General features: G+C 37.6%; 1 protein-coding gene across 3 annotated transcripts in view; it reads left to right on the top strand.

Moving 5' to 3' along the window:
- Positions 1-9,437: 9,437 nt before the first annotated feature.
- Positions 9,438-26,359, top strand: part of LOC126093662 (U4/U6 small nuclear ribonucleoprotein Prp4) — a 47,906-nt gene continuing 30,984 nt past the window's right edge. Inside the window, exons 1-3 of one of the 3 annotated variants that reach the window (XM_049908737.1) lie at positions 9,438-9,498; positions 11,585-11,824; positions 18,441-18,645. In XM_049908737.1, the coding sequence (XP_049764694.1) occupies positions 11,602-11,824; positions 18,441-18,645 (428 nt within the window). In that variant the 5' untranslated portion in view covers positions 9,438-9,498; positions 11,585-11,601. Of the gene's footprint in view, positions 9,696-11,584; positions 11,825-18,440; positions 18,646-26,359 lie in introns of all 3 variants that reach the window. The other 2 variants (XM_049908738.1, XM_049908736.1) reach the window with 2 other exon arrangements.

The following is a 26,359-nucleotide window of genomic DNA, read 5'->3' as shown; positions in this document are numbered from 1 at the left end:
AACCGAAAAAGAAGTGCAATGAGTGATTCAAAACAAAGTAGTGTAGTGTGAGTCTTCAAAGTGATACAGCGACTGAATATAAATCGAAAATAAAGTGTGAAAGGTGTGTAAAGTATATTGACCAGACAACTGCCCTCATTAAACTGAACAGTGATTTCTGCGGCATAGCCACTGCTGAAAACAAACTCATCGATCAAAATTATCGAAACATTGTTCACAACTATGCCAATCTGGATTGGCTGTTTGAAACGGCAATTCTGGCAACTAAAAATAATATAAGTTGAGGTCTTGGTTGGAAAAAACAATAAAATAGAATGTTTGTCCAACTAGTTCAGAAAATTCTAGAAGACCTTGCGGTAGCAGGGATAAAGTGTCTGCAATACTATTATCCTTTCCACTGATATGAATTATTTCCAAATTATACTTCTGTGGAGCTAGAGATCAGCTTGCTAGACAGACATGAAGGAACTTGCAGTTAAGAAAAAGCTTAATGCTTGATTGTTGCAGAAGACCTTTATATGATTGCCATAAACATAATAGCTGAACTTTTTGAATTCCCAAACTACTGCCAGAGTTTAGAGTTCAATTGCAAAATAAACTCTCTCGATTCAGGAAGAACTCAATTGAGAAAGCTGATTACTCTAACTTCAGGTTTATCAGCTATGATTTCCATTTGCAACAGACAAGCCCCAAGACCAAAATAGGAAGCATCAGTGACTAGACAAATTTACTTAGACATGTCAGGAATTGTGAATTTAGAGGAGCATCTTTGATTACATCAAATACTATTCTTTTGACCAGAGCCAGATAATATTTTTCCTTAATAATTTAAATAAAGCATCATTGTTCAGTAATGGACTAGGTCACAAACCTCCTTAAAAACGATGTAAAACCGAGAAAAGCCTTCCATTGCATTTTATAATGTGGTGGAGGCATGTTGTTTAATGCTTCTAATTGGGTACTATTCCGATTGGAGAGACAATTTGACTCAAGAACCTAATCTTTTCCCAGCAAAACTTTGACTTTTGTAAATTAACTGTAACTCCAGAATCCTGAAATTTCTTTAACGCCTTTCCTAGTTCAAATGGCTCTGAGCACTATGGCGCCTTTCCTAGCAATTTGACATGTTCATCCACGTATAGAGTTAAACAATCAAGCAGCTCAGGACCTAGGACAGTATATAACGCAGTGATATAAACTTTGAAGGGTAATACCAGAGACTGACAACTTTGCCAACCAAATATGAAGGCTGTATATTTACATGAGCACTCTGAGAACAGTACTTGACAATAGGAGTGTCTTAGATTTACTGAGGTAAGAAATTTTACCCCACAGAACTTTTGAATCTGCTCTTCTAAACTTTCTGGTTTGGTACGTATCAGTGCAATGATATTATTAATGGCACATGTGTCCACTACTAAACATACACTACCTCTTTGCTTCGCTATTGCTACTAATGGACTATTGCAAGGTGAAAGAGGGTTCTATGATCTTCCATTCTAGCACATGTCTTATCTATTTAATAATTGCATCTCATCAGGCCCATAGAATGGAGTAAATTGAGTAGCAATCTGTCTCATGAGGGATTACATCCATTTTGTATTATAACCTTTGATAATACTGGGCTTTTCAGTAAACACCTTTACATAATCATACAACAGATCAATTAATTCAGCTTGTTGATGATTATCTAGATACACAGATTCGGATTTATTATCAATGTGAGCTTTATAAGTGTGCACATCATGTACTGATTATTCAAACTTATGTCCTCTGAGTAGAAGAGGAAGTGATTTTTCATATGCATTACCCCTACACCCACAAATCAAACCATAACACCTTGACAAAACTTGCCATGCTCTGTTTTATTTCTTATGACTAGTAAGAGCACCTGTTTGCCACCTGAATATGACAAACATTCAAGAAAGGCTGATAAGTGCATTACTCTCCTGCTGGAATCCTATTCTCCACATTCAGCTCAGCAATAAGTTTTCTACAAAGAGGAACATGCTCATTATGGCTCCATTTCCTGTCTCTACTCCCATCTGAGTCTGCACACCGACATTCTTTGGTTTAGTGTCAATACCACCCAATATTCTACAGTTTTGGATGGGAGGGTGCGAGGTGTGGATGAGTCACAAATCTTTTGAAACGCCTCAAAAGAGAGGTATGCCTCCCACAATGACATAATGTCTAAATTATATGACAATACTATTTTGTTTTTTGCGCAGCATTAATTCTGTGTACAGTTCACCTCTGATACCTATACCATCGTTATACTGGAGTAAATTTATATGCTCACTCGACTTGCCGCCTATTCCTGCCCTGACCATCACTTGAGAACACATATAATTTGACAGACTTGAGGTGCTACGTTGATACTTATGTATGACTTTGGTTAGTCTTACAGGTGGGTGCTGCCGCCAGTTTAACTCCGCCACATTGTTAGATACAGCAGTGCTTTGTAGCTGGTTTGTGTTATCAGTTGACTGTTTCATATTTTCAAAATTTGAATGCCAGTTATTCTGCTGTCTATTATTCCAATGTTGTTGCAGATTATTTCCGTTTTGAAAATACCCAAAGTTGTATCTTCCAACAAGTTGCCTACTGCTGTTGAATGGGAGTTTATGCCATCATTTAGCCAGTTATTTGCACCATTGTGATGTAATGGTAACACACCATTACTTCTTCCATTACCATTTCTATTATAGTTATGATAGTGATTGTTACCATTTGTAACAGACGAACTGCTATAGTTACTGATGTTTGACTTAGTCTTTCCATGTAAGAGGTCAGGATAATCGAGGGTTGACATGAAAATATACAAGTCAGTGTTCAGTATGTGTAGCAGATTTTCCTTAACATGAGCAGCGATTTTGGATTTTAGCATCTGTATCACCTCTTGTTGTGACACAGGATCATCCCAGTAATGAGTCTTGTTTACATACTTTTCAAAATATTTTCAGTGGATACTGCACTTACTGTTATAAGGCTTTTATTTAATTGACTTGCCTAGACAGATTAGTCACAGCCTACACCAAATCTTTATAGGCTTTCTTAGGTTCGGAAATTTCCATCTTCATGCTACAAAAGTTTTGTTTTAACTGACAATTAACCGTCGTTTCTAGTCAGGATGCTTCATGTTCAAAATTCGTATTCATATTGGAAATTAACTGTGTAATTACTTTAGTGTGCATTTCAGATGCAATACTCCTGAAGGTTCTGTTCATTTGCGTCATGTGCTTATGAGCGATGTGCTCTGAATTCGAGATTAACATCTCCTCAAAAAATTCTCATAGATCGGTAAACGATAGCGGTAAAGGATTACATGAAGGAGCCGATTCTGTGGATGCTTCAGGCAGTTTCGTTCTGCATATCACAGAATCCACCTTTTCGATTGAGGAACCTGGTATTTCTTATTTGTCATCTACTGATTCCATGTCGCGATTCTCAGTGGAAGCCACCTCTTTAGGCCTTCCAACTTTTTCCATATTTAATTGATTCAGAATAATTTTTGGATAGTTTTTCAAATTGATAAGTACCTTACCTATTGTATTAAAGTCAATTCTGGCTCCAATTTCACTCAAATGAGCTCCCTAGCTTCTGACCTACAATTACTAAAATTTATCCATTGGGTCGACCATAAACTCGATATAAAAAATTAGAAGAAATATCCTATGCAAATGTGGGCAGGTTTAATCACAAATAACTTCCTACCAAAAAAAAAACACATAAAGATAGAACAGTAACTCTCTTACCTTTCCTTATTAATGCTGCACAGAAGTGTGTAATTTACTATTTCAATCAATATGAAAAATTTTCCTGTTACCTTCATCATGGGTTTGCTCAATTCTATTCTCTTTTACTTACTGTTTTCAGGGTAATCTTTCACATTAAATTGTTGTCTATGTAAAAAAGAACACAATTTTTAAATACACAATGATACACGACATGAAATTACACATATACATAAGATTGGATTCAACACATCTTAGTTAATGGTGGCCAATTTAACATAACTTACTACTACTAATGAGAGTTGCCCACTCCTTAATTGAGAGTTGTGATGAAATGGACAAATATAGTAAAGATAAAGTCAAATTAATCTTTGCCTTCACTACAAGAGTAAATGCAATGACTGTAGGAGATATTCCTCCTTTTAAATGAAATACTTTAAATATCAATGGGGTTTTCATTCAGTTTTTATTAGATTAGAGAATATTGTCTAGGTTTACAGTCTTTAAGGAATCGATCCATTTAATAATAGTGCAACTGCATTATTATTAAGCAATATTCCTTAGATGAAAATCTAATGTAGTGTAATATCCAGACTTCGTTAACAATGCAAGTACAATTTTTAAAATAGTAGTAAAGAAATTGGAGCTAAATGACATTCAAAATTATCACATGAAACAAATCGAGTCCGATTAAAAGATGGTCATTTTAACATTACCTGATTATTTCTCTCAATAACTCTTATGAAAGGTAATTTTGGACAAGTTTCCCAACACAATTAACCTTGAAATGGATTACTGTTCATTTAACAGAAGAGGACATATAACTCACGTGTAATCCACGGAACAATAGGATACGATAAAGCAGACATTAAAACTTTGATCTACCAAAAAGACAAGGATATATTTCCTTTATTTCAGGCTACAAAGTCATTGCTCTTAGACCTCACAGAATTTTCTAGTGTATGTACTTTTTCTTTTCGTCACAGGAGATGGTATATACTGAAAATATACCCTGTTATGGTATTTGGGGTGTCCAGTAAAAATATAAAAAAAAATGACCTTTCACAGCTCATGCCACTACAGATCGGGGGCAGCAACTGGAGTCAACGCTGCTTCTCAGTCTATCCACACTGTGCAGTTTGCAGCACCACCACAGTACCAGCTACCATCCTGCAACCAATGAGATAGACCTTTAAAGCATGCATGTATGTGCCATGAAACAGTTGGACCTGCACACTGCTGCTGATCTTAATGGGCCTCCATACTGCTTGTAACTTGGAGCATCAATGGCAGAGATGATTCATGGAGAAACGTTACACATGCCGTCGGAGATTTTTTCGGCACAGCAGTGAGGGCACAACTATCATAATTGCTGGAGCAAATCGAACTCGAAATTTCCAAGCTATGCCTATCACCAGCATCCTGCTGTGGCGAACAGAAACTTTTTGTACTCATAGATCTTAAAACGTGCTCTCACATGACGTTAAGAGCAGATGTAGTGCGCCCATCGTTACAATTGCCGTATTCTGGACCTTTCAAGCTACTAAAACGTAACGAGCACACAGTGCAGATAATATGCAGACAACAGACATCCATGTACAGTGTCAGGAAGCTGATGACTACGCATCACAGGATTCCAGTCAATCCAGTACACTCACATACAGTGTCAGGAAGCTGATGACTCCAGATCACAGGCCTCCAGTCAAACCAGTTTTGGGGCTGGGCATGGAAGCCTGATGCCACACTCGATTCAGTGTCCAAGTCACCAGGAAGCAAAGGTGACGTCAGCAGTCTACACTAGACAGGCCACTAAGTGCACTATAAATACCCTCACATTCCTGGATCTCTGCTCTATTGCAGGAAGGCTGTGTTGGAAGAGTAGACTTTTGATAAGGTTTTAAAATATATATGCCTGTCACAGGTAGCAAATGCATTTAATATCATTTCTTAAACATAGCAGGAAACATAGGGAATGGCAGTTCAAAAGAAAGATCACAGCAATATGTTGAAGAACTAACTCTCATAAAATTACATCATATGAATGTACCACCAACTTCTACTTCTCAAATTAATAGGGTCATACATTCTCTCAAGAATAAAAGCTGTTCAGGTTTTGATGATGTTTCCAATAGAGTACTAAAGCTTTGTTCCAATATAACAAGTCCTTTATTGTCTGAAATATGTAATGCATCAGTAACTCAAGGCATTTTTCCCGAGAAACTAAAATATGCCATTGTTAAACCTCACTTTAAGAAACATGATAAGAGAGACGTCAGTAACTACTCACCTATTTCACTGCTGACATCATTTCCCAAAATTTTTGAGAAGGTGATATATTCTAGAATAGTATTCACCTTCGCAACAATAATATCCTCAGCAAATCACAGTTTGGAATGCAAAGGGGTTGTTCTACTGAGACTGCCATTTACATGTTCACACACCAGATATTAAAAGCATTAAATAACGAAATAATACCGATAGGTATTTTGTGTGATCTATCCAAGGCATTTGAATGTCTGAATCATCGTATACTGCTAAATAAATTGAGGTTTTAAGGGATTGGTGGTATAACCAACCAATTGATCATGTCATATGTAACCAAAAGTTTTACTTGTAGTAATCCAACCAACAGAATCCAGGGACAATACTCTGACTGGGAAGAAATCACTTATGGGGTTCCCCAAGGCTCAATCTTATGTCCACTACTGTTTCTCATATATGTAAATGATCTACCATCTAATGTACAACAAACAGAATTAGTTCTTTTTGCAGATGACACCAGTATTGTAATCACTCGCACTATACATACAGAAATTGAAGAAATGGTGAACAAAGTTCTCAAAAGTATAATTGACTGGTTTTCTGCGAATGGCCTAACCCTGAATTTCACAAAGTCACATCATATTCAGTTTTGCACCTCTATGGGTACTGCACCAATGAGAAGTGTAACACATGGTGATGAAATAATACGTAGGGTGAAAACTTCAAAACTCTTAGGTGTTCATATTGATGAGAATTTAAATTGGAAAAAACACAGTTGCAAACTCCTAAAATAACTTAGTTCTGACACATTTGCACTTAGAATCATAGCAAATTTTGGGGAGAGAGCAATCAGTAAGTTGACATATTTTACTTATTTTCGTTCAATTATGTCATATGGAATAATGTTCAAGGGTAACTCATCTTTAAGAAACAATATCTCCATTGCCCAAAAACGTGCTGTAAGAATAATATGTGGTGCTCAAACGCGATCATCTTGTAGACACCTGTTTAAGGAGTTGGGCATTCTGACTAATGTGTCGTAGTATATTTATTCCCTCATTAAGTTTGTTGTAAATAATCCACTGCTGTTCGAAAGGAACCATGAGATACATATGAGGGTTGGAACTTAAAAAGTGTTAACTATTTATTCACAACCGATACAAAAGAGTTACATGTTTGCATCTGTTACTATCCTTCAAAGTAGTCACCAGCGTTGTGTAGAACCTGTTGCCAGCGATGTGGTAGGTGTAGTATACAGTTAGCAGTGACACACACCTAGATGCTTTGGTACAGGGTTCATAGTAGACAAGAGATACGAGGATGGCATAACTGAAATGAAGAGCAGGTTAGAAAGGATATCAACACTAACTTTTCAAGCAGGGAACAAAAAGTATACAATAATAAATGGACATGCACCTACAAATAACAAGAACAGGAAAGACAAGGAAGTGCTGATAGTTTTTGGGAAGAGCTAGATGACACACTGAAAAACGTACCATATAGACATATAAAGATACTAGTAGGAGATTATAATGCACAGATTGGAAGAGAGAAGCAACATAAAGGAGTAGTGGGCGAGTACCCTGCACACCTGCGGACAAACAAAAATGGAGAAAGGCTAATTGAACTGTGTCGAGAACACAAAATGAGATTGATGACAACACACTTCAGGGCCAAACCGTGTAAGAAAAAGACATGGGCAAACCCATGCACCCGCCTTGGGGAATTCCAAATTGACCCCGTAGCAATCAGCTGGACAAATGCTAAAGAGATCATGAACACAAAGGTCAGGAAGAACACAAGAATAGAATCGGATCACTGTCTTACAGAAGTTAAGTGCCTTTGGATTCCAAACAGGGAAAGACTGCCACAGACGAACAGAACAACAGAAAACATAAAGGTAGACAGAGACAAATTAAGACACAATCGATCCAGATATGAGGAAGGAATTGAATCATACAATGAATGAGACGACATGAAGCGAAATATGGTGAAACAGGCTGAACTATGGGGAATGGAAGAAAAGAAACGGACGCACTGGTGGTGGAACAAGGGATGTGACGAAGCGGTAGAGACTCGCAGGAAAGCTTGGAGAGACTGGAGCAGCAAGAAGGACCCAGAAAAATGGGAAGTTTTCTTAGGATCAAGAAAGGAAGCAGCCCGAACAATAACTCTTTTGTTGTTGTTGTTGTTGTTGTTGTGGTCTTCAGTCCTGAGACTGGTTTGATGCAGCTCTCCATGCTACTCTATCCTGTGCAAGCTGCTTCATTTCCCAGTACCTACTGCAACCTACATCCTTCTGAATCTGCTTAGTGTATTCATCCCTTGGTCTCTTTTGTATCGGTTGTGAATAGATAGTGGCCACTATGTAAGTTCAAACCCTCGTAATTATAATTCTAGAAGAAAAAATGACATTCATTACTCAGCATTAAGGTTGTCTTTAGCACAGAAAAGGGTGCACAAAGCTGCAAGAAAAATGTTTGACCTTTTACCCAATGATATAAAATGTCTAACAGACAGCAAGATAAAATTTGAATATAAATTGAAAATGTTTCTCTTTCACAACTTCTTCTTTCCCCTAGAAGTAGTTCTGTGTTTGTAATGCGTAAAACGTAGTGGGTAGGAAATGCTAACTCGATACGTATATCTTGTTTTCATTTTGGAGAAAAAAATTGTATCGCGATGTTTAGAGTACAAGTAGATACAAATTAATTTGCAATATGAACGTAAAATGACTCGTTCCTCATCATGACGATTTATTGTGCAAAATGATCCATGGAACATAAAAGTAACTAACTAACTAACTTTGTACTTTTGATCTAGTTTCTGATGTTTTTCCTTTGCTTTGAGTATGATAGCTGTGTGTTTACTTGCAGCGGCCAAGTTGCATTTTTCTATGAGAATAGAAACTTTTGATTCAAGTATAGTTGAATCATCGACTAGCAGTGTGTGAAATACGAAGAAATCATGTAATACAAACACATAAAACAGTATTTATAAAGGAATGCATAGAACCCATTTACTTGTCCATAGTGTATTTTTTCCTATGTAGCAAAAAACATCATAAACAACTGTGTTTTTCTCCTTTGGTTGCACTGACGGTTTCGCTTAATAAAAGGTCGTTTACTGAAAACTGCTTGATGAGTTGTGAAGTGTAGATATCAGCTATACAATTTTTCCCTTCAGATATCTGGCGTCTCTCATGAAAGAACATTTAATGGAAAAAATATCAAAATACTCAACATTTGCTGTTTCTCATGAAAACTAAACAAGATTATAAAATAAAGGCTAAGAAAACGCAAAAGCATAAAATCACTATAGTTAAATGAGTGAGCGTGGTGGTCATAGGTTAACTTGTGATGTTAGCGGACGACGACATATCAACACCAGTGGCAAAATGTTCTTCCCCGGAATACCTTGACGAGATGTGCGGATAGACAAAACTTTGTCGTTGAAGTGCTTTGGTTGTGTTTACAAGTTGTGTGTGCTGCTGTGTTTTGTAAGTGTTTGGTAGCGTTCAAAATATTATGGGATAGCAAGGAAGTTGTTTATGTCAATCGTAATGTCTGTTTGGATTATGTCGAATAGTAAAATATGTGCTTTGAGACTTACTGTCTTGAAATATATCACAGTCTTACCAAAAAAATCAAGAGAATAGTTTGAATCGTGTGACTCAATAACACACGTGACCTCCTAGTAAATATTTATCTTGTGTCTCTAGATTAATGAGATTAATGTCAGGGAAGAGACGTGTAAAAAAAATGGAGAGTAGACGTATCAGTAATTAAGCACAGTAGTAGCGCAGTGCTCGTTTGTTGACTTATATTTGCTGCTGTTTTTTTGTCGTGTCAGAGTTCCCTTTGCTGAAAACCATCGAAAGTATTTAATTCTAGTTAGCAAAACACATTATGCGAAATGGATAGTTTTTCCCAGATTCCAGAAGACATTTGTTAATTTCGAAACTGTGTACAAGGGACGTGTTTCAGTGACATTTTTACAGTTTTCAGTCACATTTCAGGGAAAGCTGCGACTCTGAAGTTCTTCCATCCCACATTTTCAAGAAGTACTTGTTCACGTTTCACCACTCTTGTAGATTTCACGTTGTTAGACAAAATTGTGTAAAATTATTCGTAATTCTATTTCTATGAGTGATCGACAGTTTAACGCCCTGAAGTAATAAACAGACGCTGTAGTACTAAATTTCATTTTTTCGGAAATTTGAAAGCTGTCCCCGTATTCTGAACAAATGTGTAGGCTTCCGCCGCCGGTGTTAGTCACATAACTATCCATGGTATACTGCCTTGTCGTCAAGATACGAAAACGAACCGACGTGTAGACCGAGTTGCAGGGGCCTTCCTGAGGGCAAAGACTCGTAATGCTATTATTTATTAGGTTAGGTTAGATCAGATTCGATTCAGTTTTCGTTCCATAGGCCCAAAAATCAGATGATTCTCGTGGATATTGAACATCCCAGAAAGGATAACATAAAAGACATAGAACATCTGAATATAATACTCACTTCCCAGAACGAATGTCAGGAGATTGTCAAGATATGTGGATACATTACAGTAAATGGGAGCTGCTAATATCAACAGAATTAACACACTGTCAGAATGAAATATGGTTGTGCACTTTTAATAAACGTATCATACACAGAATATCTAATCTTGACAGATGTGACCAAGCGTTGTCAAAACTGGAAGCTAACAGATATTTTTACTTAATCTGGTCTAAGAGTTTCTGTTAAGATAATCATCTTTACAGTAGAAGGAGTTGCCTACCAAAAAGTCTTTCAAACTGTGTTTACACTGTGGTTTATCTACATCAAGTTTTAATCAGGTGCCTTAGGATTGTGCAAACGAAAGCTACTTGGTCATGGAATGAGTCACTATATTGTTCACAGAATGCCGATTAAAAAATTTATAAACAAAGAATTAGTAAAACATGAAAAAGCATAGTATGTGATTTCATAATGCCATTATTTATCCAAATCAAATGTCTATTAGTACTGCATATGTGCCTGCTCTTGTTGTGTGAGAGAGCTGTTAAAGAAAGTGATAAAGGTTTGAAGAAATGTGTTGTATTTTGTCATACGGGCTGTCTGTCTATAGGTTTCTTGCCAAGTTAGTTCTTGGAGATTTGCGTTAGGTGGACTCATCTCTGTAATTTTTTTGTTTACCACTTTGCTGTGACTATGCAGGAGTTTAGTCTGTCAAAGAACCTTTGGTGAACTATAATATAGAACAGAGTTAATTTAGCTTTAGAACCTGATAGCAATTTAATTTGGTCCTGAGACCTTGCTAACTTTCAGTGCCTCTGATCTTTGGAGCGCTGTGTTAGTAAAATGGTGCTAACATTCTTTGAATTGTGGGTGAATAACATGTACCATGTTTTGTGAATAGAAGTTTCTTTTAAAAATATTTATCTTTTGGATTATCTGTCTTTTTGATTATCCAAGCAGTCTGAGGTCTGCCTTAACCTGAATAATCAATAATGAATGTACCAGTAAATCATATAAAAATTTCCATTCTTTATTTTATTAATAATACACATTTTTAATGCTGCTATTATCTTGATTTTTTCAGCTGAAACTTGAAAAACCATGTCTGATGATGAAGATATTCTGTACATAAAAAAGCAAAAGACAATTCACTATGGCTCTCTTGAGGAACAAGAGCGGAATAGGCTGAATGCTGCTGCCGCTGCTTCTGCAGCTGCTACAACTACTGGTGCACCTACATCATCTGTGGACAGTGATGGGGACAGTCCACCAACTGCAATGGTATCTTCACCGCCTGAGGCAGGGAATGTCAACATATCAGATGGTACAAATTTTGTGATTTTTTTTTTGTAACAATTTTATGTGATTTTGGTATGATAGTTTGCTTATGAGTTGATAAAGCCACAAAATGCCATAAAAATGAGTTTTTTTTTTTTCTTTTTTTTTTTTTTTTTTTTTTTTTTGTGTGTGTGTGTGTGTGTGTGTGTGTGTGTGTGTGTGTGTGTGTGTGTGTGTGTGTGTAAAAAAATGAGGGTTGCTGTGGCAGACTGATCTGTCATATAGCACAAGGTCTGGTTGTAATTTGCTTGTGATTTGACAGAGTCAGTCAATGTGTCATAACAATGCACCCATGAAAATCCCTTATTTTCTCATTGGGGTCTGGTATTTTCAAATTTTTAATACATTTGAAGACATTAATAAGAAGAATCTCCTCCCCAGTTCGGAACATTCCCTCAGGAGCTCCGATACTTTGACAGTTAAAATATATGCCATTGTCTGGCATCGTTGTCATCAAGTGGGTACATAGTGCTAACAAATATTTGCCTTGTTGACAGCGTCACTGGTCCAAGTTGATGGGTGATGATGTGTTATTCAATAGTGAGTCCAGGGCAAATAGAGATCCCGTTATTTGATTTTTTTTTTTGTCCTTTGTGAATAGTATTTTACAATTACCAAGGAAAGTAATCAATAGTTAGTACTTCAATTTTCATAATAGTAAGCACTTCTTTCTGATGGGGGTGACAAAAGTAAAGGGTGTTTCAAAAACAACCTACTGGTTTTAAAGTGTTGTAGCATTTATTATGTTCAACTTACAATTGTAAATAATACACAAAATGAAAGAGCAACTCAAACAGTTTTTTTTTTTTGTATACCTGTACACAATGGGGAAATACGGAAGTGTCCGATCCCGCTCGTCTGCTTTGACTCATGACGTCACAAATATGCCGGAAACGACCATAAACCACGATTCCAATATGGTGCATATAAAGTCGTTAGGAAATACGGAAGCGTCCGATCCCGCTCGTCTGCTTTGACCCATGACATCAGAAATATGGCGGAAACGACCATAAACCACGATTCCAAAATGGCGCATATAAAGCCGTTAAGTACACATTATGAGGAAAAATACATCGAAAAACAAACATACACACTTTCCGCAAAAAGCCTAATGACACTAATGGGACGAGCGCTGGAAGTGGGGTGTTTTTGGGTGGGGGCAAACTAAGTATAAACAAATTTAGATACCCACCCCCATACACAACCACACAAAGCGACAAAAAAACCCGACATCACAAAATTCCCCAAATACCACTAAACACATCATCTGGAATCTGTCACTTCCCTTGACCTATATAGCTCAACAGCAGCTCCCGATCCCATAAATTAGGATCAAACACTTCCCTTGGCCTATATAGCTCAAAAACATCTCCCAATACCAATACCAACACTAACATACACAGCCACACATTGGGATCGATCACTTCCCTTGACCTGCGCACTGTTAATTTTATCCGTCATATCCATTCCTGAACAAAAACAACAACCAATTAATTTTACTAAAATTACCACACGACATACAGCGAACAACACTAAATTAACCTTCACACAAAATCGTTAACTCAGTGAAACGAATTCCACTACAAACACAGCCGACACTAGAACAATTCTGGATAATGAGCAAAAATAAACTGAGCCCATTACACCACACAAACGAAAACCCTGAACATACCACCAGAGAGCACAACAAGATGACATCTACAAACACGCCACACTCACAAACCAAACTCCGTGCTGTCATGACGTCACACGCGACAACACCCTTACGTCACGGGTCAAAGCCGACGCGTGGGATCGGATGCTTCTGTCGATCCCACAATGGGAAGAGTATGGAATGACAAAGAGTGACTGAAAAAAGTGTTGAACGAGTGTGAGTCTTTCGCACTTAGTCTCTAGAAATATCCCTGCGGAAAGTTTATGGGCCTTTCTTTTTCGGTGAATCAACTGTAGCTGACGTTTCTCATCTTGATGTGCTACAGCTATGGCCCGTGTCTCAATGGGAAGGAGCTGACAACCCATCTTTATTTGGGAGCAAGATGGTGCACAGCCTCACTGGCACAGCTCAGTACGTGACTGGTTAAATGAAGTTGTATCCGACCGGTAGATTGGGCGCAAGGGACTGGTTGGCACAGCATTTTATACATGACCTCTGCGTTCACTTACGATCTGACGCAATCATGTGTATGTGCCTCCAATACCAGCTGATCTATCCGACTTTAGAAAGTGTTGTTACAACAGTTACTCCTGACAGATTGATCAAGGTTTCGCAACAACTCACCTGTCGACTCAATGTGTGATTGGTGTTCACACTGAATAATTGTAAGAAAAACTGTTTGTGTTTCTCTTTCATTTGGTGTATTATTTATAATTGTAGGGTGAACGTAATATGTGCTACAAAGCCCTTATATTCATTTTGAAACACCCTGTATAGCCTTCAGGAAAAGAAAAAGAAAAAAATCTGTGTAAAAATGATCACACTGTGCTGATATACCAATTTATGTAAGAAAAATCATACTCATCACCTTTTACTTTGGTAGTTATCACAGGTGTTCAAAATTGCCATCTTCAAATAGTGTTTAGACACTTCTTGACCAGTGTTTTTGTCGAAGGTCAACTGTAATTGTACATACTGTTTAAATATCTTCCCAAGGTTCTGCTTCTTTGGTATACACTGTCCCTTAAGGTTCACACTCCACGATCCTACATGATTATCGTGAAGATAAACTCACAAGTCACTATGGTAGTTAGGCAACAGACCTTCCAATTAGAAGCAAAATGTTTCATTCTTGCAAAGTTTATCCAGAAGAGGATATTTTGAGATATTTTGTGTTATATATTTGATTGAATTAAAAAACTAGAACATGAATGCAATAAGACAAAACAGTTTATATATAGGGTGTTTCATTTATTTGATGACTGCCTGCCTGGTGTGTTGCAGGCCGGCCGTGCAAGCCTTGCCTGCTGGTCAAATGTGTCCTGTGGGACCACACTATGCCCCCCCCTCCCCCTTTTTTTTGTGGGTTTTAGCGTGTAGGCTGTGTAGACATACGTGCCTTGTCAGTCAGTGTCATTCGAGTAGTGAAACAAGCATCATGAGTGTGACACTGAAGTTTCCTTACACAACAATGTCAAGAGTGAATTATTCAATTTCACAATTAGTGTTTATTTATGATTCGGACTGTTCAGAGATTGGACAGAAGTTTCCAGCTATTCAAGTTCTGAGTTTTGATGTAGTTCACAAATTAGTGAATAAATTTTATGAGATGGAAAGTGTTCAAGACAAGAAGCATAAATGACGACTTATAGGTCTCACAGAAGCTTGTATTAATGACTTTGCACAGCACCTGGAAAATTCCTCTGAAAAATGTCTTAGACGTCTTTGCAGCAAACAAAATATTGTGCACCTCTGTACAAAGGCTAAGGCCCCATAAAGTATCAGTAGTACAAGAACTTCAACCTGGTGATCATGCACACAGGGTTAACTTTTGTGAATGAGTTTTAAAACAAGTGCATGACGGTGAAATGCATCCTTACCTTATTCTGTTTTCAGACGAGACTTGGTTCCATTTACAAGGGTATGGTAATTCCCAGAACTGTTAACATTGGAGCGCAAATAGACTTGTTATGCTTAATGAGGAACCCCTTTGTGATCAGAAAATAGGGGTGTGATGTGCAGTTAGTGGTGACAGAATAACAGGCCCAGTTTTTTTAATGACTTAGTTACAAGTGAAAGATACGTAAAAATATTTTGCAATTGTTTTTTAATGAACTGAGTGAAAGAAAACAAAGCTTCACATATTTTCAACAGGATTTGGCAAGGGCTCATACTGCCAATGTTCCTTTGCACACAATTCACCATGTATTCAATGAAAGGGTGATTAGTAGCAATATTTGTCCCACTAGAAGTCCTGATTTAACTCAACTCCATGTGATTTTTAATTTGGTGTGCACTGAAGGACAAAGTGTACACAACAAATCCATACACGGTAGAAGAACTCTAGGATAATATCCATGAATCGATTAATTCAATATCTCATAGAGAATTACATCATGTGAATAATAATTTCTTGAGTAGAAGTCAGAAATGCATGGAAAATAATGGCAGGCAGTTTCAGCATCTCCTTGCATAACATGGGTGAGTACAACGTTTTTTTGTTGTTATTTTAAATGTAGTCACATTGCACCGCAGCAGTCGGGCAACATGGCATCAGATTGCAGGGTAAGGCATCTGCTGTGTCACACAGGCGGTCATCAGATAAATGGAGCACCCTGTAGCAGACAGTGTTTTCTAGTGACACACAGGGAACTACTGTTTATCAGCTTCTTGTACATGCGAAAGCATGACGGATAAAGCCATCAGCCTAATCCTTATTAAATTGAGATTTAGCACTTCCTTCTACTGACCCATCAGTCTAATCCTTATTAAATTGAAGGTTAGCACTTCCTTCTACTGACTCATTCAGTTGACTTCCATATGCACACGACAGAGTGGAATTTCAACACCCAGCGCACTTATTTTTCCTGGCTTACTGTTCAGTTGGATAGAATGCACTTAAGGTGTCAGTGGCTCTTGCTTTGCTTGCTAATGTTGCCAGTCCATTGATGATAAACAAACTCGAAACTCCATCCGAACAGGCCTTGGGAGGCCCAACAGTACCTACCAACGGCTGTGTCATCCTCAGCCGAGAGACGTCACTAGGATATGGATGAGCATATGGTCAGCTCACCACTCTCCCAGCTCTTGTCAGCTTTCTCATTCAAGTAGCTCCTCATTTGGCCTGCCAGGGGCTGAGTAAGCCCCGCTTGCCAACAGCGCTTGGCAGACCTGGACGGTCACCCATCCAAGTGCTAGCGTAGGTCGGCAGTGTTTAACTTCGGTGATCTGATGGGAAATGGTGTTACAACTGCAACAAGGCTGTTGGCAAGTTGGTCGATAATTGTCATAGCCAATTGAGTTGTAGTGTATGGTAGCCAGTGATAATCACTGAATGTAATGTTTTATTTCAGTGGAAGATACCAATTATTTACATTTGCTTTCAATAGGAAGAGCGGGAAGAAAATTAATGTCCTGTCAGACTGACCTGTAGCCTAGCTCAATACATAGGTTAGGTTGGAGTGTGAGAATTTGGTTGGGAATGGGTGAAGCCAGTGAATCTCAAGACGAAAGTACTATTGCCATAATAGATTGAGGTGTAGCGTAGCCAGACTGTAGATGCACGTGTGAAATAGAGGGCTCTGTAGTGTTAGAATGGGAACAGGAAGTGGATGGGGGGGGGGGGGGGGGGGGGTGAAGGACAGTGACTAACAAATGTTGAAGCCAGTAGAGTTATGGAAACATAGAGTATATTGCAGGGAAGTTCCTCCCACTTGTGCAATCCAGAAAAGCTTGCGTTGGCAGGAAAGATCTAGGTGGCACAAACTGTGTGCATTCTATCCTTGGTCTTCTGTCATTTAATTTCAATAACCTATTTATATATCTTGGTTCCAGTTTTGCTGAAAATTCCATTGAGGTGGGTAACTTCTAACATACTAGAACAAAATACCAGCCAACTTTAGTTACAAATCATAGGAAATTACAAATAAGCATTCTAACTGGCAACATGACAACTGACTCATGATTTTTTGTATTCAGTTCCCATCATTCATCACTTGAGTTATTACCAGCAGAGACATGCAATATGATAGCCGCAGACACCATAAGTGCACTTTGTACCATTCAGTTAAACTCAAACTGTTTCTCACAATAGGAAAACATTCTCCCAATAAAGGTTTCACCATCTTGTGCTAAGTTATAAAACCGTTCACGTTTCTCCAGGCTCTAATAATGGCCATCTTCTTTTAATATTTGGAAATATATATATATTTTATGCACACCAAACTTCTGATGATGTAAGAGAGCAACATATGTTGATTCTACTAACCTCAACCTCACATTGATGTCATTTGCTAGACTTTCATAAACAGCCCCAGAACATCTCCCACAATCTCCCCCTTACACATTTTGCATTGGTTTATTCCATATTCCAGCTTGCATTGTCGTTGCTCTTCTATTGAGCAGTTATGGTCTCAGCTTTCTTCTACCACTTTGATATTTTCTTTTGTTTTTAAATGGTAAGCTCTTCTCCATTTTGTTTATTGATTTACCAGTCACAGAGCAACACTAACATACTGTATTCAACTGAGATATGTTAAAAGAGTACATCATTTCACCAGTTGTATTTCATTCCAACTTCTGATGGTATGCCAATGACCACACCATTACAGTGTTCACAAGTATTTTAGTACGCCTTGTCTACTCACTTACTATTTGTGCAGAACTAAAATGTGGAACATGGTATTATTATGTTACTTAACTTATACATCATGCAATTTATGAAGAAAAGGAGTGAGAGAAATTGTACGAGTGAGATGTCAACAATTGTGTATGTTTTGAGAGTAAACTAGAATGATATTGTAATATATCTGTAGTTAAGTTATTTTTATATAATTACACATATCTGTATAACTGGATGTGTCTTGTAATACAAACAAATATTACTATTACATTAGATAAATATTAACATGTTACTTGAATATATAGCTAGCATTTTTGTTATGTTTAGAATATATGGAACTCGAGGAAGAAATGAATCGTGATCGTCAGGCATTATTAGAAGAATTTGAAAGACGTAAAAGAGCACGTCAGATTAATGTATCAACTGATGATGAAGAGGTGAAACGTAATCTAAGACAACTTGGAGAACCAATATGCTTATTTGGGGAAGGTCCAGCAGACAGGCGTAGTCGCCTGAGGGATCTGCTAGCAAGGTAGTCCTGTATTGTCAACTGTGAAGGAGTAGTACAATAGATTATTTGTATTTTATAGGTATTATAACATGAACTACACTGTAAGATGTGCAGAAGTTGACAGTCACTGTATTCCAGAACTTGGGATTATCTGACAAAAGAATGGTGAATGGTTGGAGCTAATAGTTCTTTCTGACCAACAGGTGTAAAAGTGGCTTAAAACTCTAGGTTGAGGGGCACATTCTGATTACACTGTAAGAAATAAATCATTTATTCCCTCACATTCTGCCCAGTTGTGACTTCCTTGATCTTTAATTACTTTACAGTGTATTTCCTTCAAACCTTTCATCTCTTACTTGACAAACCAAAGAACTGTGGCTTCTGAAAACTAGTAACTACCTAAGTTTTTGTACACATCATCAGTATGCTGTTTCCAGGTAGGGAGCAAAAGTTTCTCCTATTTTTCTTTGGCTGTCCCTTCATTCTGGAATATTTTTCTCTTTGTAGATATATTAAATTTTGGTGTTTCCTCAAGACTGTAAATCTGATACTGAAAGCAGCATATTATTAGCCTGACAAGCATTGTAATAAAAATAAATTTGAAAAAATAATCCTCCTTAGCAATACAGTTGTTTTATGAGATTTAAGTAATAGAATATAGTTAACATAGCACTTCCCTCTCACCAACGGTTCCTACTGTCCAGTGTTATACATCAATTCATTCTACATTTACAGGGTGTCCCAGGAAGATTGGTCAATATTCAGGCATATGACAGGTGATTGTACAATTAACTGGGCACCAAGATTGTCAGACCTTACACCATTACATTCTTCTCTGTGTGGCTGGATGATGTCTTGAGTTGTCCAAACAAAAGGTGAATACAAAAGATGAAATGGATGCTTGCGTAACTGTTGCTGCTGCCTTCATTAGGAAACATGCAGAGGCACTCTGACAAACAACACAACATGTTCTCCCAAGAGTGCACAAATGCATTGAAGTTGTTGGTGGGATATTTAAACTTTTGTTGTGAATTGTACAACAGCTGTAATGTGACATGTACAATAATGCTTATGGGTGAACATGTAAAAAAATGTTTATTTTTTGATTGATGACTTGTAAAACACATGCAATGTTTACCAACTGTTTTACAATTGTAAACCTGACAGTGTATTAAATAATACACAAAACAACGAGCATTGTGTATTAAATGTATTCTGTCTCATAAACTATTTGGAATAGGGTATTTGTCTGTAGGAAGTGTTTCATTTCAGATGATTGTTCCTGTCATATCCCTGAATATTGACCAGTACTCCTTTGATGCCCTTCATAACTCACAATTAATCAAATATTCTGGGCTATTATGCCATGTCCAAATGCATTTCACTTTGAAACCCATTGTTTTGTCCCCATCTGCGAAGGACATTATCAGTGGGGGATGTCGTAGATTCTTCGAGTGTCCAGTTCACAATTTGGCTCACTACTGACCAGCAAAATTCTGATTACGCATGCTCCCATGCAGTGGTGTAGTGTCAGAGGCTTTGAATAGCTGAGTTCAATTGACTGTTGTTGGTTGCTGTCATCCGCTGTTGCTATCTCCCCATGGTGGAAGATTAGTAAGCGTCCTCAGCTTCGTAATCCAGATGTCATTTAGTTTTATGCCCTCTTCCTTCCTACTGAAATTCCTGGCATGTTTAACAATCTCTAAGGCCACTCTGTACACCCTTTCATGGCATCCACTTGTGGCTGCCAGTATGCGAGTCCTATCAAAATGAGCGTGGTGGTCTCCTGGTTGCAAAGCATGTTCCGCGAAGCTGATCTGTCAGTTGTTTTTTGGCCATTATTTTTGTGTTACCCCCCCCCCCCCCTCTCTCTACACACACACACACACACACACACACACACACCTCTCCCCTGCCCATTGTCTAACCTCCCGACTGCACCTAAGTGCCCTGCCCTCTCTCCACCTTGTTCTTGCATGCTCCCCAGCAGCACTTCAACATCCCCCACCCCTACCCTCTATCCGTCCTTCTCTCTGCCCCAGTCTCCTTACTCTCACCCAGTTGACTCTCCCATCATGTACTGCTGCTGCGACTTGCAGTGTGGCTTCAGCTGCCAGAGACTGCAGCCGTGTGTGTTGACTACAGCATTATATGAAAGTGAAGCAGAGACCATGGGCTGAGAAGAAAAACTTTGAGTGTTTGAAGTGCTATAATATTAAAATATTGTTAAACTACTATCTAGACAGATAATGGTTTAGGTCAGGAAAGAAGCCTATGGAAAATTCTTGCTAGTAGAAGAGGCAAGTCAATGGGACATCTTCAGTAGCATCCAAGAACAGGAACAGTAGAGAGAGAAAGAAGATAAGCATCCAAGAACAGGAACAGTAGAGAGAGAAAGAAGACTGGAACTTGGAAAACAGATTATAGGCGTTGTTGAATATGACAATTATGCACTAATGAAAAGATTAACACGGTGCAGGAGATGCAACATGGCATCAATCTAATCAAAAAGACTGAAGACTTTTTTTTAAAAAAATGAATTGAATGGTGTTGACTCCAGACTTCAATGCCTGGCAAGACAGTCATAATTAATGTAATAGATATATTAAGTTGCCACTATTGATCATTTTCTTTGATGAAAATATTTCCAAGCAGACTGGTTTTCAACATGATGACCCTCATTCAGTTTGACACCAGCAGATTGGGATTCTGTACAATGTCATGGTTATAAACTGAACACTTTTTCATACTTGTCATAAAAAAAATAGGGTCATAACTTTGTGGGACCACTGTATCTGGACAGTATGCTATTATGACTTATTAATGCATTAGAAACAGTAACATTATTTCCTCTCAAAACCAATGAAGGATAATAGAATAAATTTGAAAACCTGAGCAGAGGCTGGTTACTATGTATTCTTTCCCAATCAAAATTTTTAAGGCCTTTGTATTTCAACATTGTGTAACATATTAAAGAGAGAATGGGAAACCAGTAAGAAACTGAATGTTGTAGATCAATTGCAGATATTGAATATGATACTGAGTACATCAGCAGTATTAATTTCTTCTGCAATATCCTTCAATAAACAATACCTACCAAAAATTCCATTTTCTTATTTTTCTCCTCAACCTGAAAATTGGTTGACTCGCTCTTACCTCCTCCATTTTGTGTTGCTGTTGTGTCTGCTGCCAGCTCTAATTTTATCAATGAACTTCTGTCACAGTTGTCCTATTCATCTTCTTGCCTCCTTCATTCCCTCAATCAGAGTTGTGAACTGGGCTCAGTGATTGGGTAGGTGGCAAACCATGTTGCTCCTCCTTATGTGTTTTGAGCAGGTTTCTTTTCCTGCTCCTCTCAGCAGTTTGTCTGAAACCCTGTCAGCCCCAGGTATCTTCAACATTCTCCTCCAGCACCCCATCGCAGAAGCTTACAGTCTTTCTTTTCAACTTTCCCCAGGTCTAAGTTTGTGTCTCGTACATTATATGCTCCAAATGTAGCTCTTTAAGAAAAGTTTCATGGTAGTCAAGGAGACACTGTTTAAGTGTCAGGAGTGTTAGTGTCTGGATAAGTAATTCTTTTGCCTGGACTATTCTAGCTTTAACATCTGTTGTTTCTCTACCAGCTGCTGTGATACAACTTCTAAAGTACTTGAAGATAATTACTTTGTCTTCAAGTTGCTGGAATGCTCTGTATTTTCCATCTCTCGCACACATCATGATTTGTGGTTTGTTTCTGTTGAGCATCATCGCACACTTCTCTATTAGAAATTGATTCATCTTGTGAAGTGCCTACTGTAGTTCTTCTTCATATTTTCCCAATAACGCTATGTTGTTTCTGACGTATTCTCCATTAATTGTTATCCTATTACTTCTGGCGTGTGAGAATCCGTTCATTGCATTTCCTAATTACAAATTAAACAGTAGTGGAGGAAAGCCACATCCCTGCCTTACTCCTTTTCTGATCTTCTCCCTTGACATAATTCTGATTCACATAGAGCTGCAAGACTATTGTTTCTTCCCTGTAATCTTTTCCTAAAGTCTTCATCTCTTTCAACAGTTTGCTCCAGTTAGTGTTATCAAACATTTTCTCTGTGTGAATGAAGGTTATCAAGATTGATATTTGAGTCTCAATTCTGTACCTAACAGTAAAGTGAGTATTGCTACTTGTGTTACCCAGTTCTTCAAAATGAATACTAGTCATTTTGTAAACATTCCTCTACTTTATGCTCCATTAATTTGCTGTGTCTAAAACTTTTACTCCGAGGAAAGCAAAAGAATATATTTGTGGTGCTCTACTTAGTAATAGACATTTGTGGTTAGTAATTTTTGGGAGCTGCAAAAGACAGCTTTGAAATCACCTAAGAAAATATTTTCAAAGCTTATTTATGTCTTTCATACTTAAGTTTTCTGGCACAACCATCAAAGTTTCCTGTGCTGTGATGGGAACTTTGGCACCCACCTTTGTCGTTCCAAAACTAGATGTTGTGGGGAGTTCATTAAAAGAAGATTACTGGCTCAGTCCTTTTGCTTGTAACTGTATACTGAGACATTAATTGTAAGCTAGTTTGTGACTGAAGGTGAACTTTGATCGTAAGACAGTTGTGGAGAGATGATTAGCTTCACTAATGAAAAACAGCTTGTTTTGGACTTGATTGATGAGCAATTGCAGAAGAATTGTTAAGCAGTAGAATGAGTGCTTGGTGATGAGAAATTTTCTGTTGAGTTCTAAGTACTGTAGTCTGAAGGGGCAGGCAGAGGATTTTATATGGAACAGGTGAAAATTAATACGCTGGACTGTTCATGCAGTTTTAGTTAGTAGTGAGAAGGGCTATATGGTGAAAGTGCAATTTGTGTAGAGCAAGAGGTAATAAGAGACATGGTGACATTCACTGTGAGTAGCTAACATCTGCAATTCCGTTTTGGTAATGACTATTTATGAAAATAGCACAAAAATCTTAATTCAGTACCTCATGTTTCAGCTGGAGTTGAGGCTGTGTTATACATGGAAAGTCATCTTAAGAGTCTACAAGAGCCTGGAATAATCAAGAAACAGATACTCAGACTTGGTAAGGGATCATAAGACAGTAAAACAATTCTAGAATCTTAACTTTAGGGGAGGGTCTAAGTAGTCCCATTGAAAAAAAAAAAAATCCCTATATGTTATTGTCAGTGTACAATTCGTTATAGGGGAAAAGAAAAGATTTCGTGGAGTAGGCAAAATTTGATACAAAGGTTATGAGGGGTTGTATGGCTTTCACAGCAATATTGAGATTGAAGGTACTTCACGGGACAAAACTGTTGATGTTGTCTCACTGGTAATAGTGAAGCCAGGTACTGTATGTAGCTATTGAAAGTCACAGCAGAGTCAAAAAATAGATATGGTTCTGACTTGGTACAAAACACCATTGGGCAATGATGTTTTGTACCGAGTCAGTTTTTTTGTGATTTAGTCCATGGATACCATATTGCTCTTTCGGAACATAGTCAGCAGTGCTGCCTAAGCATCTTGTGAACACACATTGCACACCTTTTATTAAATTATCACTGTCTTAAAACAAAATGAAACTGTTCTACACCCTGTTGAGGAGACATGTTCTACAAAGCATTGATAACAGTTATGGCTGTTGTTGTGGCACTGATACTACAAATAAATATGCAGAGAATTTTGTTGTAAAACTTAGTTCTAAAATTCTATTTTTGCCAGGAACAAATTTTGAACATGGTTGGACTGCAATAGTGATGATGAACTGTATCTCTTAATTAAGATATTATTTCTCCAGTTGCTTGTGTGTATCATATTTCTTGAAATTAAATTATCGTTTGGTTCAGGAAGATGCTCATAATGTTACTGTACGTACAGCAAAAATTCATGTACTTAACTGTGCAGAAGAATTGCCATCAGGAAAAAAATACTATTATATATTCTGTTTACCAGACAAGGAGCACCACAGCAATTAACAAAAAATTAGGTAAGCACTAACTTTATAGTAAAAGAGTAAGCTGGCAAAAGAAGTGGTAGGAATAAGTGAGACTAATCAGGGTGCAAACAATAAAAGGTGTGGCAGTGTGTGTTCATGAGTTAGCAGCAAAGCAAGGGCAGACTGGAATTGAAATCGTGTACTGGGGGGAGAGGGGGGCGGGGGGGGGGGGGAGGAGACCACTTACAAGAAAAAGACAAAATAAGCCTTAAAATATAAAAGAAAGATGGAAAATTATGACTTAGGTGAGTGGGTTGTGGCTGGTGAGTACAAGTTACGCAAAGAATCACCAGAACAATTAGCACCTGTTCGTAAGGTGAGGCCAACTGGTTGGTGTGAACTACATCTAATTCCAAAATGCTTGTGTTTGGAGAAAGAATCCAAATCAACTGTTAAGAGATGCAGGCACAAATGTCAATGCTATTATTTCACACAGCATAATCTATGGCTCTATTTTGCTGATATCAGTGTAGACCAGTCATGGTGTTAACACAAGAAGATAAAGAACAGCTGTTTCTCATCTGGTATAAGGCATGCACTGTTTCATAGGTTGTTGTGTCTTTGGTGTAGCTCTGTTTGCTGACCCGAATTTAGGTTTTCTGTGGTTTCTCTAAATTGCTTAACATAAATGGTGGAATGGTTCCATTTTATCAGATCCTTTCCATTCATTCACCATTCCTTTAATTCCAATCCTTTGGTTCATTTCTAATGTTGTCATTATCAGCGAGACATTTAACATTCATCTTTTATCCCTCCTTTTGTGAAGATTCACTAGTGATATTACTTGACTGGATAGTGGTAAGACAGTTTTAAAAACGAGGATAGTCATACGAGTTCCCCCCTCAATTCTCTCATGCTTTTCCAATTACCTTTTCTCACTGCCACTTCTGCAGTATTTACTTATCTTTCCTTTACAACCGTAGCCACCAGTTTTTGTCTTGTTTCTCTCTCTCAGCTTTACTTGTTGTGTTGCTTATCCTTTAACTGGAGATTGTAGGAAGCTTTCTGACTTATTTAAGCCATTGTCAGCCTCTTTAATTTAAATCTTTTCCTACTTTTTACCAGATGAAAGAACATTTTATTGCAAATGCTGGTGTTTATTGCCTGTTTGTTGTGCCTGTACCTACTGCCATCTGGTAGCAATAATTATTTTTCTGTCAGTATTTCATTACACATACTAGTGTGTGAACAATAAGTTTTTCTTGTTCACTACATCTGCACTGTCTATAATATTTCATTGCTAGAAGAATTTGAATTTTATCAAAATGTTAAGTAGAAGAAATAGCATAATTTATTGATGTAGCATTTCTTTGGTTTCAGATTTTATGCTTGTGCTGAAGGCATATAATGCTTTGTCTGATACGAAAAGTAGATGTGCAATAGCTATGTTGTAAATGTTTGAAGATAATTTTTTGCGTTCTGTGTCACTGCTTACATTTCATTGCTATTTTGACAATTTTTTTGTCTTTAAATTTAATTTGCAAAGTTTTATGCCTCCCTTTTTTCTGTAAATGTTTCAGAATGACAGATTTTCAGAAAGAATGACACACTTTATTCATAGATATTGTTTTCAATCAGAGATGTTTATAAGTATTTACCCCTCTGCTCGCCAGTTTCTACTTGATGTCATTCTTTTAAAACAAAAAGTAATATGTTATAAATTTCAATCTTCCAATCCCTAAACTTAAAGTGATCTCTTATCTTAACTCTTCGTGGAGCAAAATTATTATTATTATTATTATTATTATTATTAAATT

This window comes from Schistocerca cancellata, chromosome 1 (genome assembly GCF_023864275.1).
Source record: "Schistocerca cancellata isolate TAMUIC-IGC-003103 chromosome 1, iqSchCanc2.1, whole genome shotgun sequence".
NCBI lineage: Eukaryota > Metazoa > Arthropoda > Insecta > Orthoptera > Acrididae > Schistocerca > Schistocerca cancellata.
This window is presented reverse-complemented; position numbering and strand designations above follow the sequence as displayed.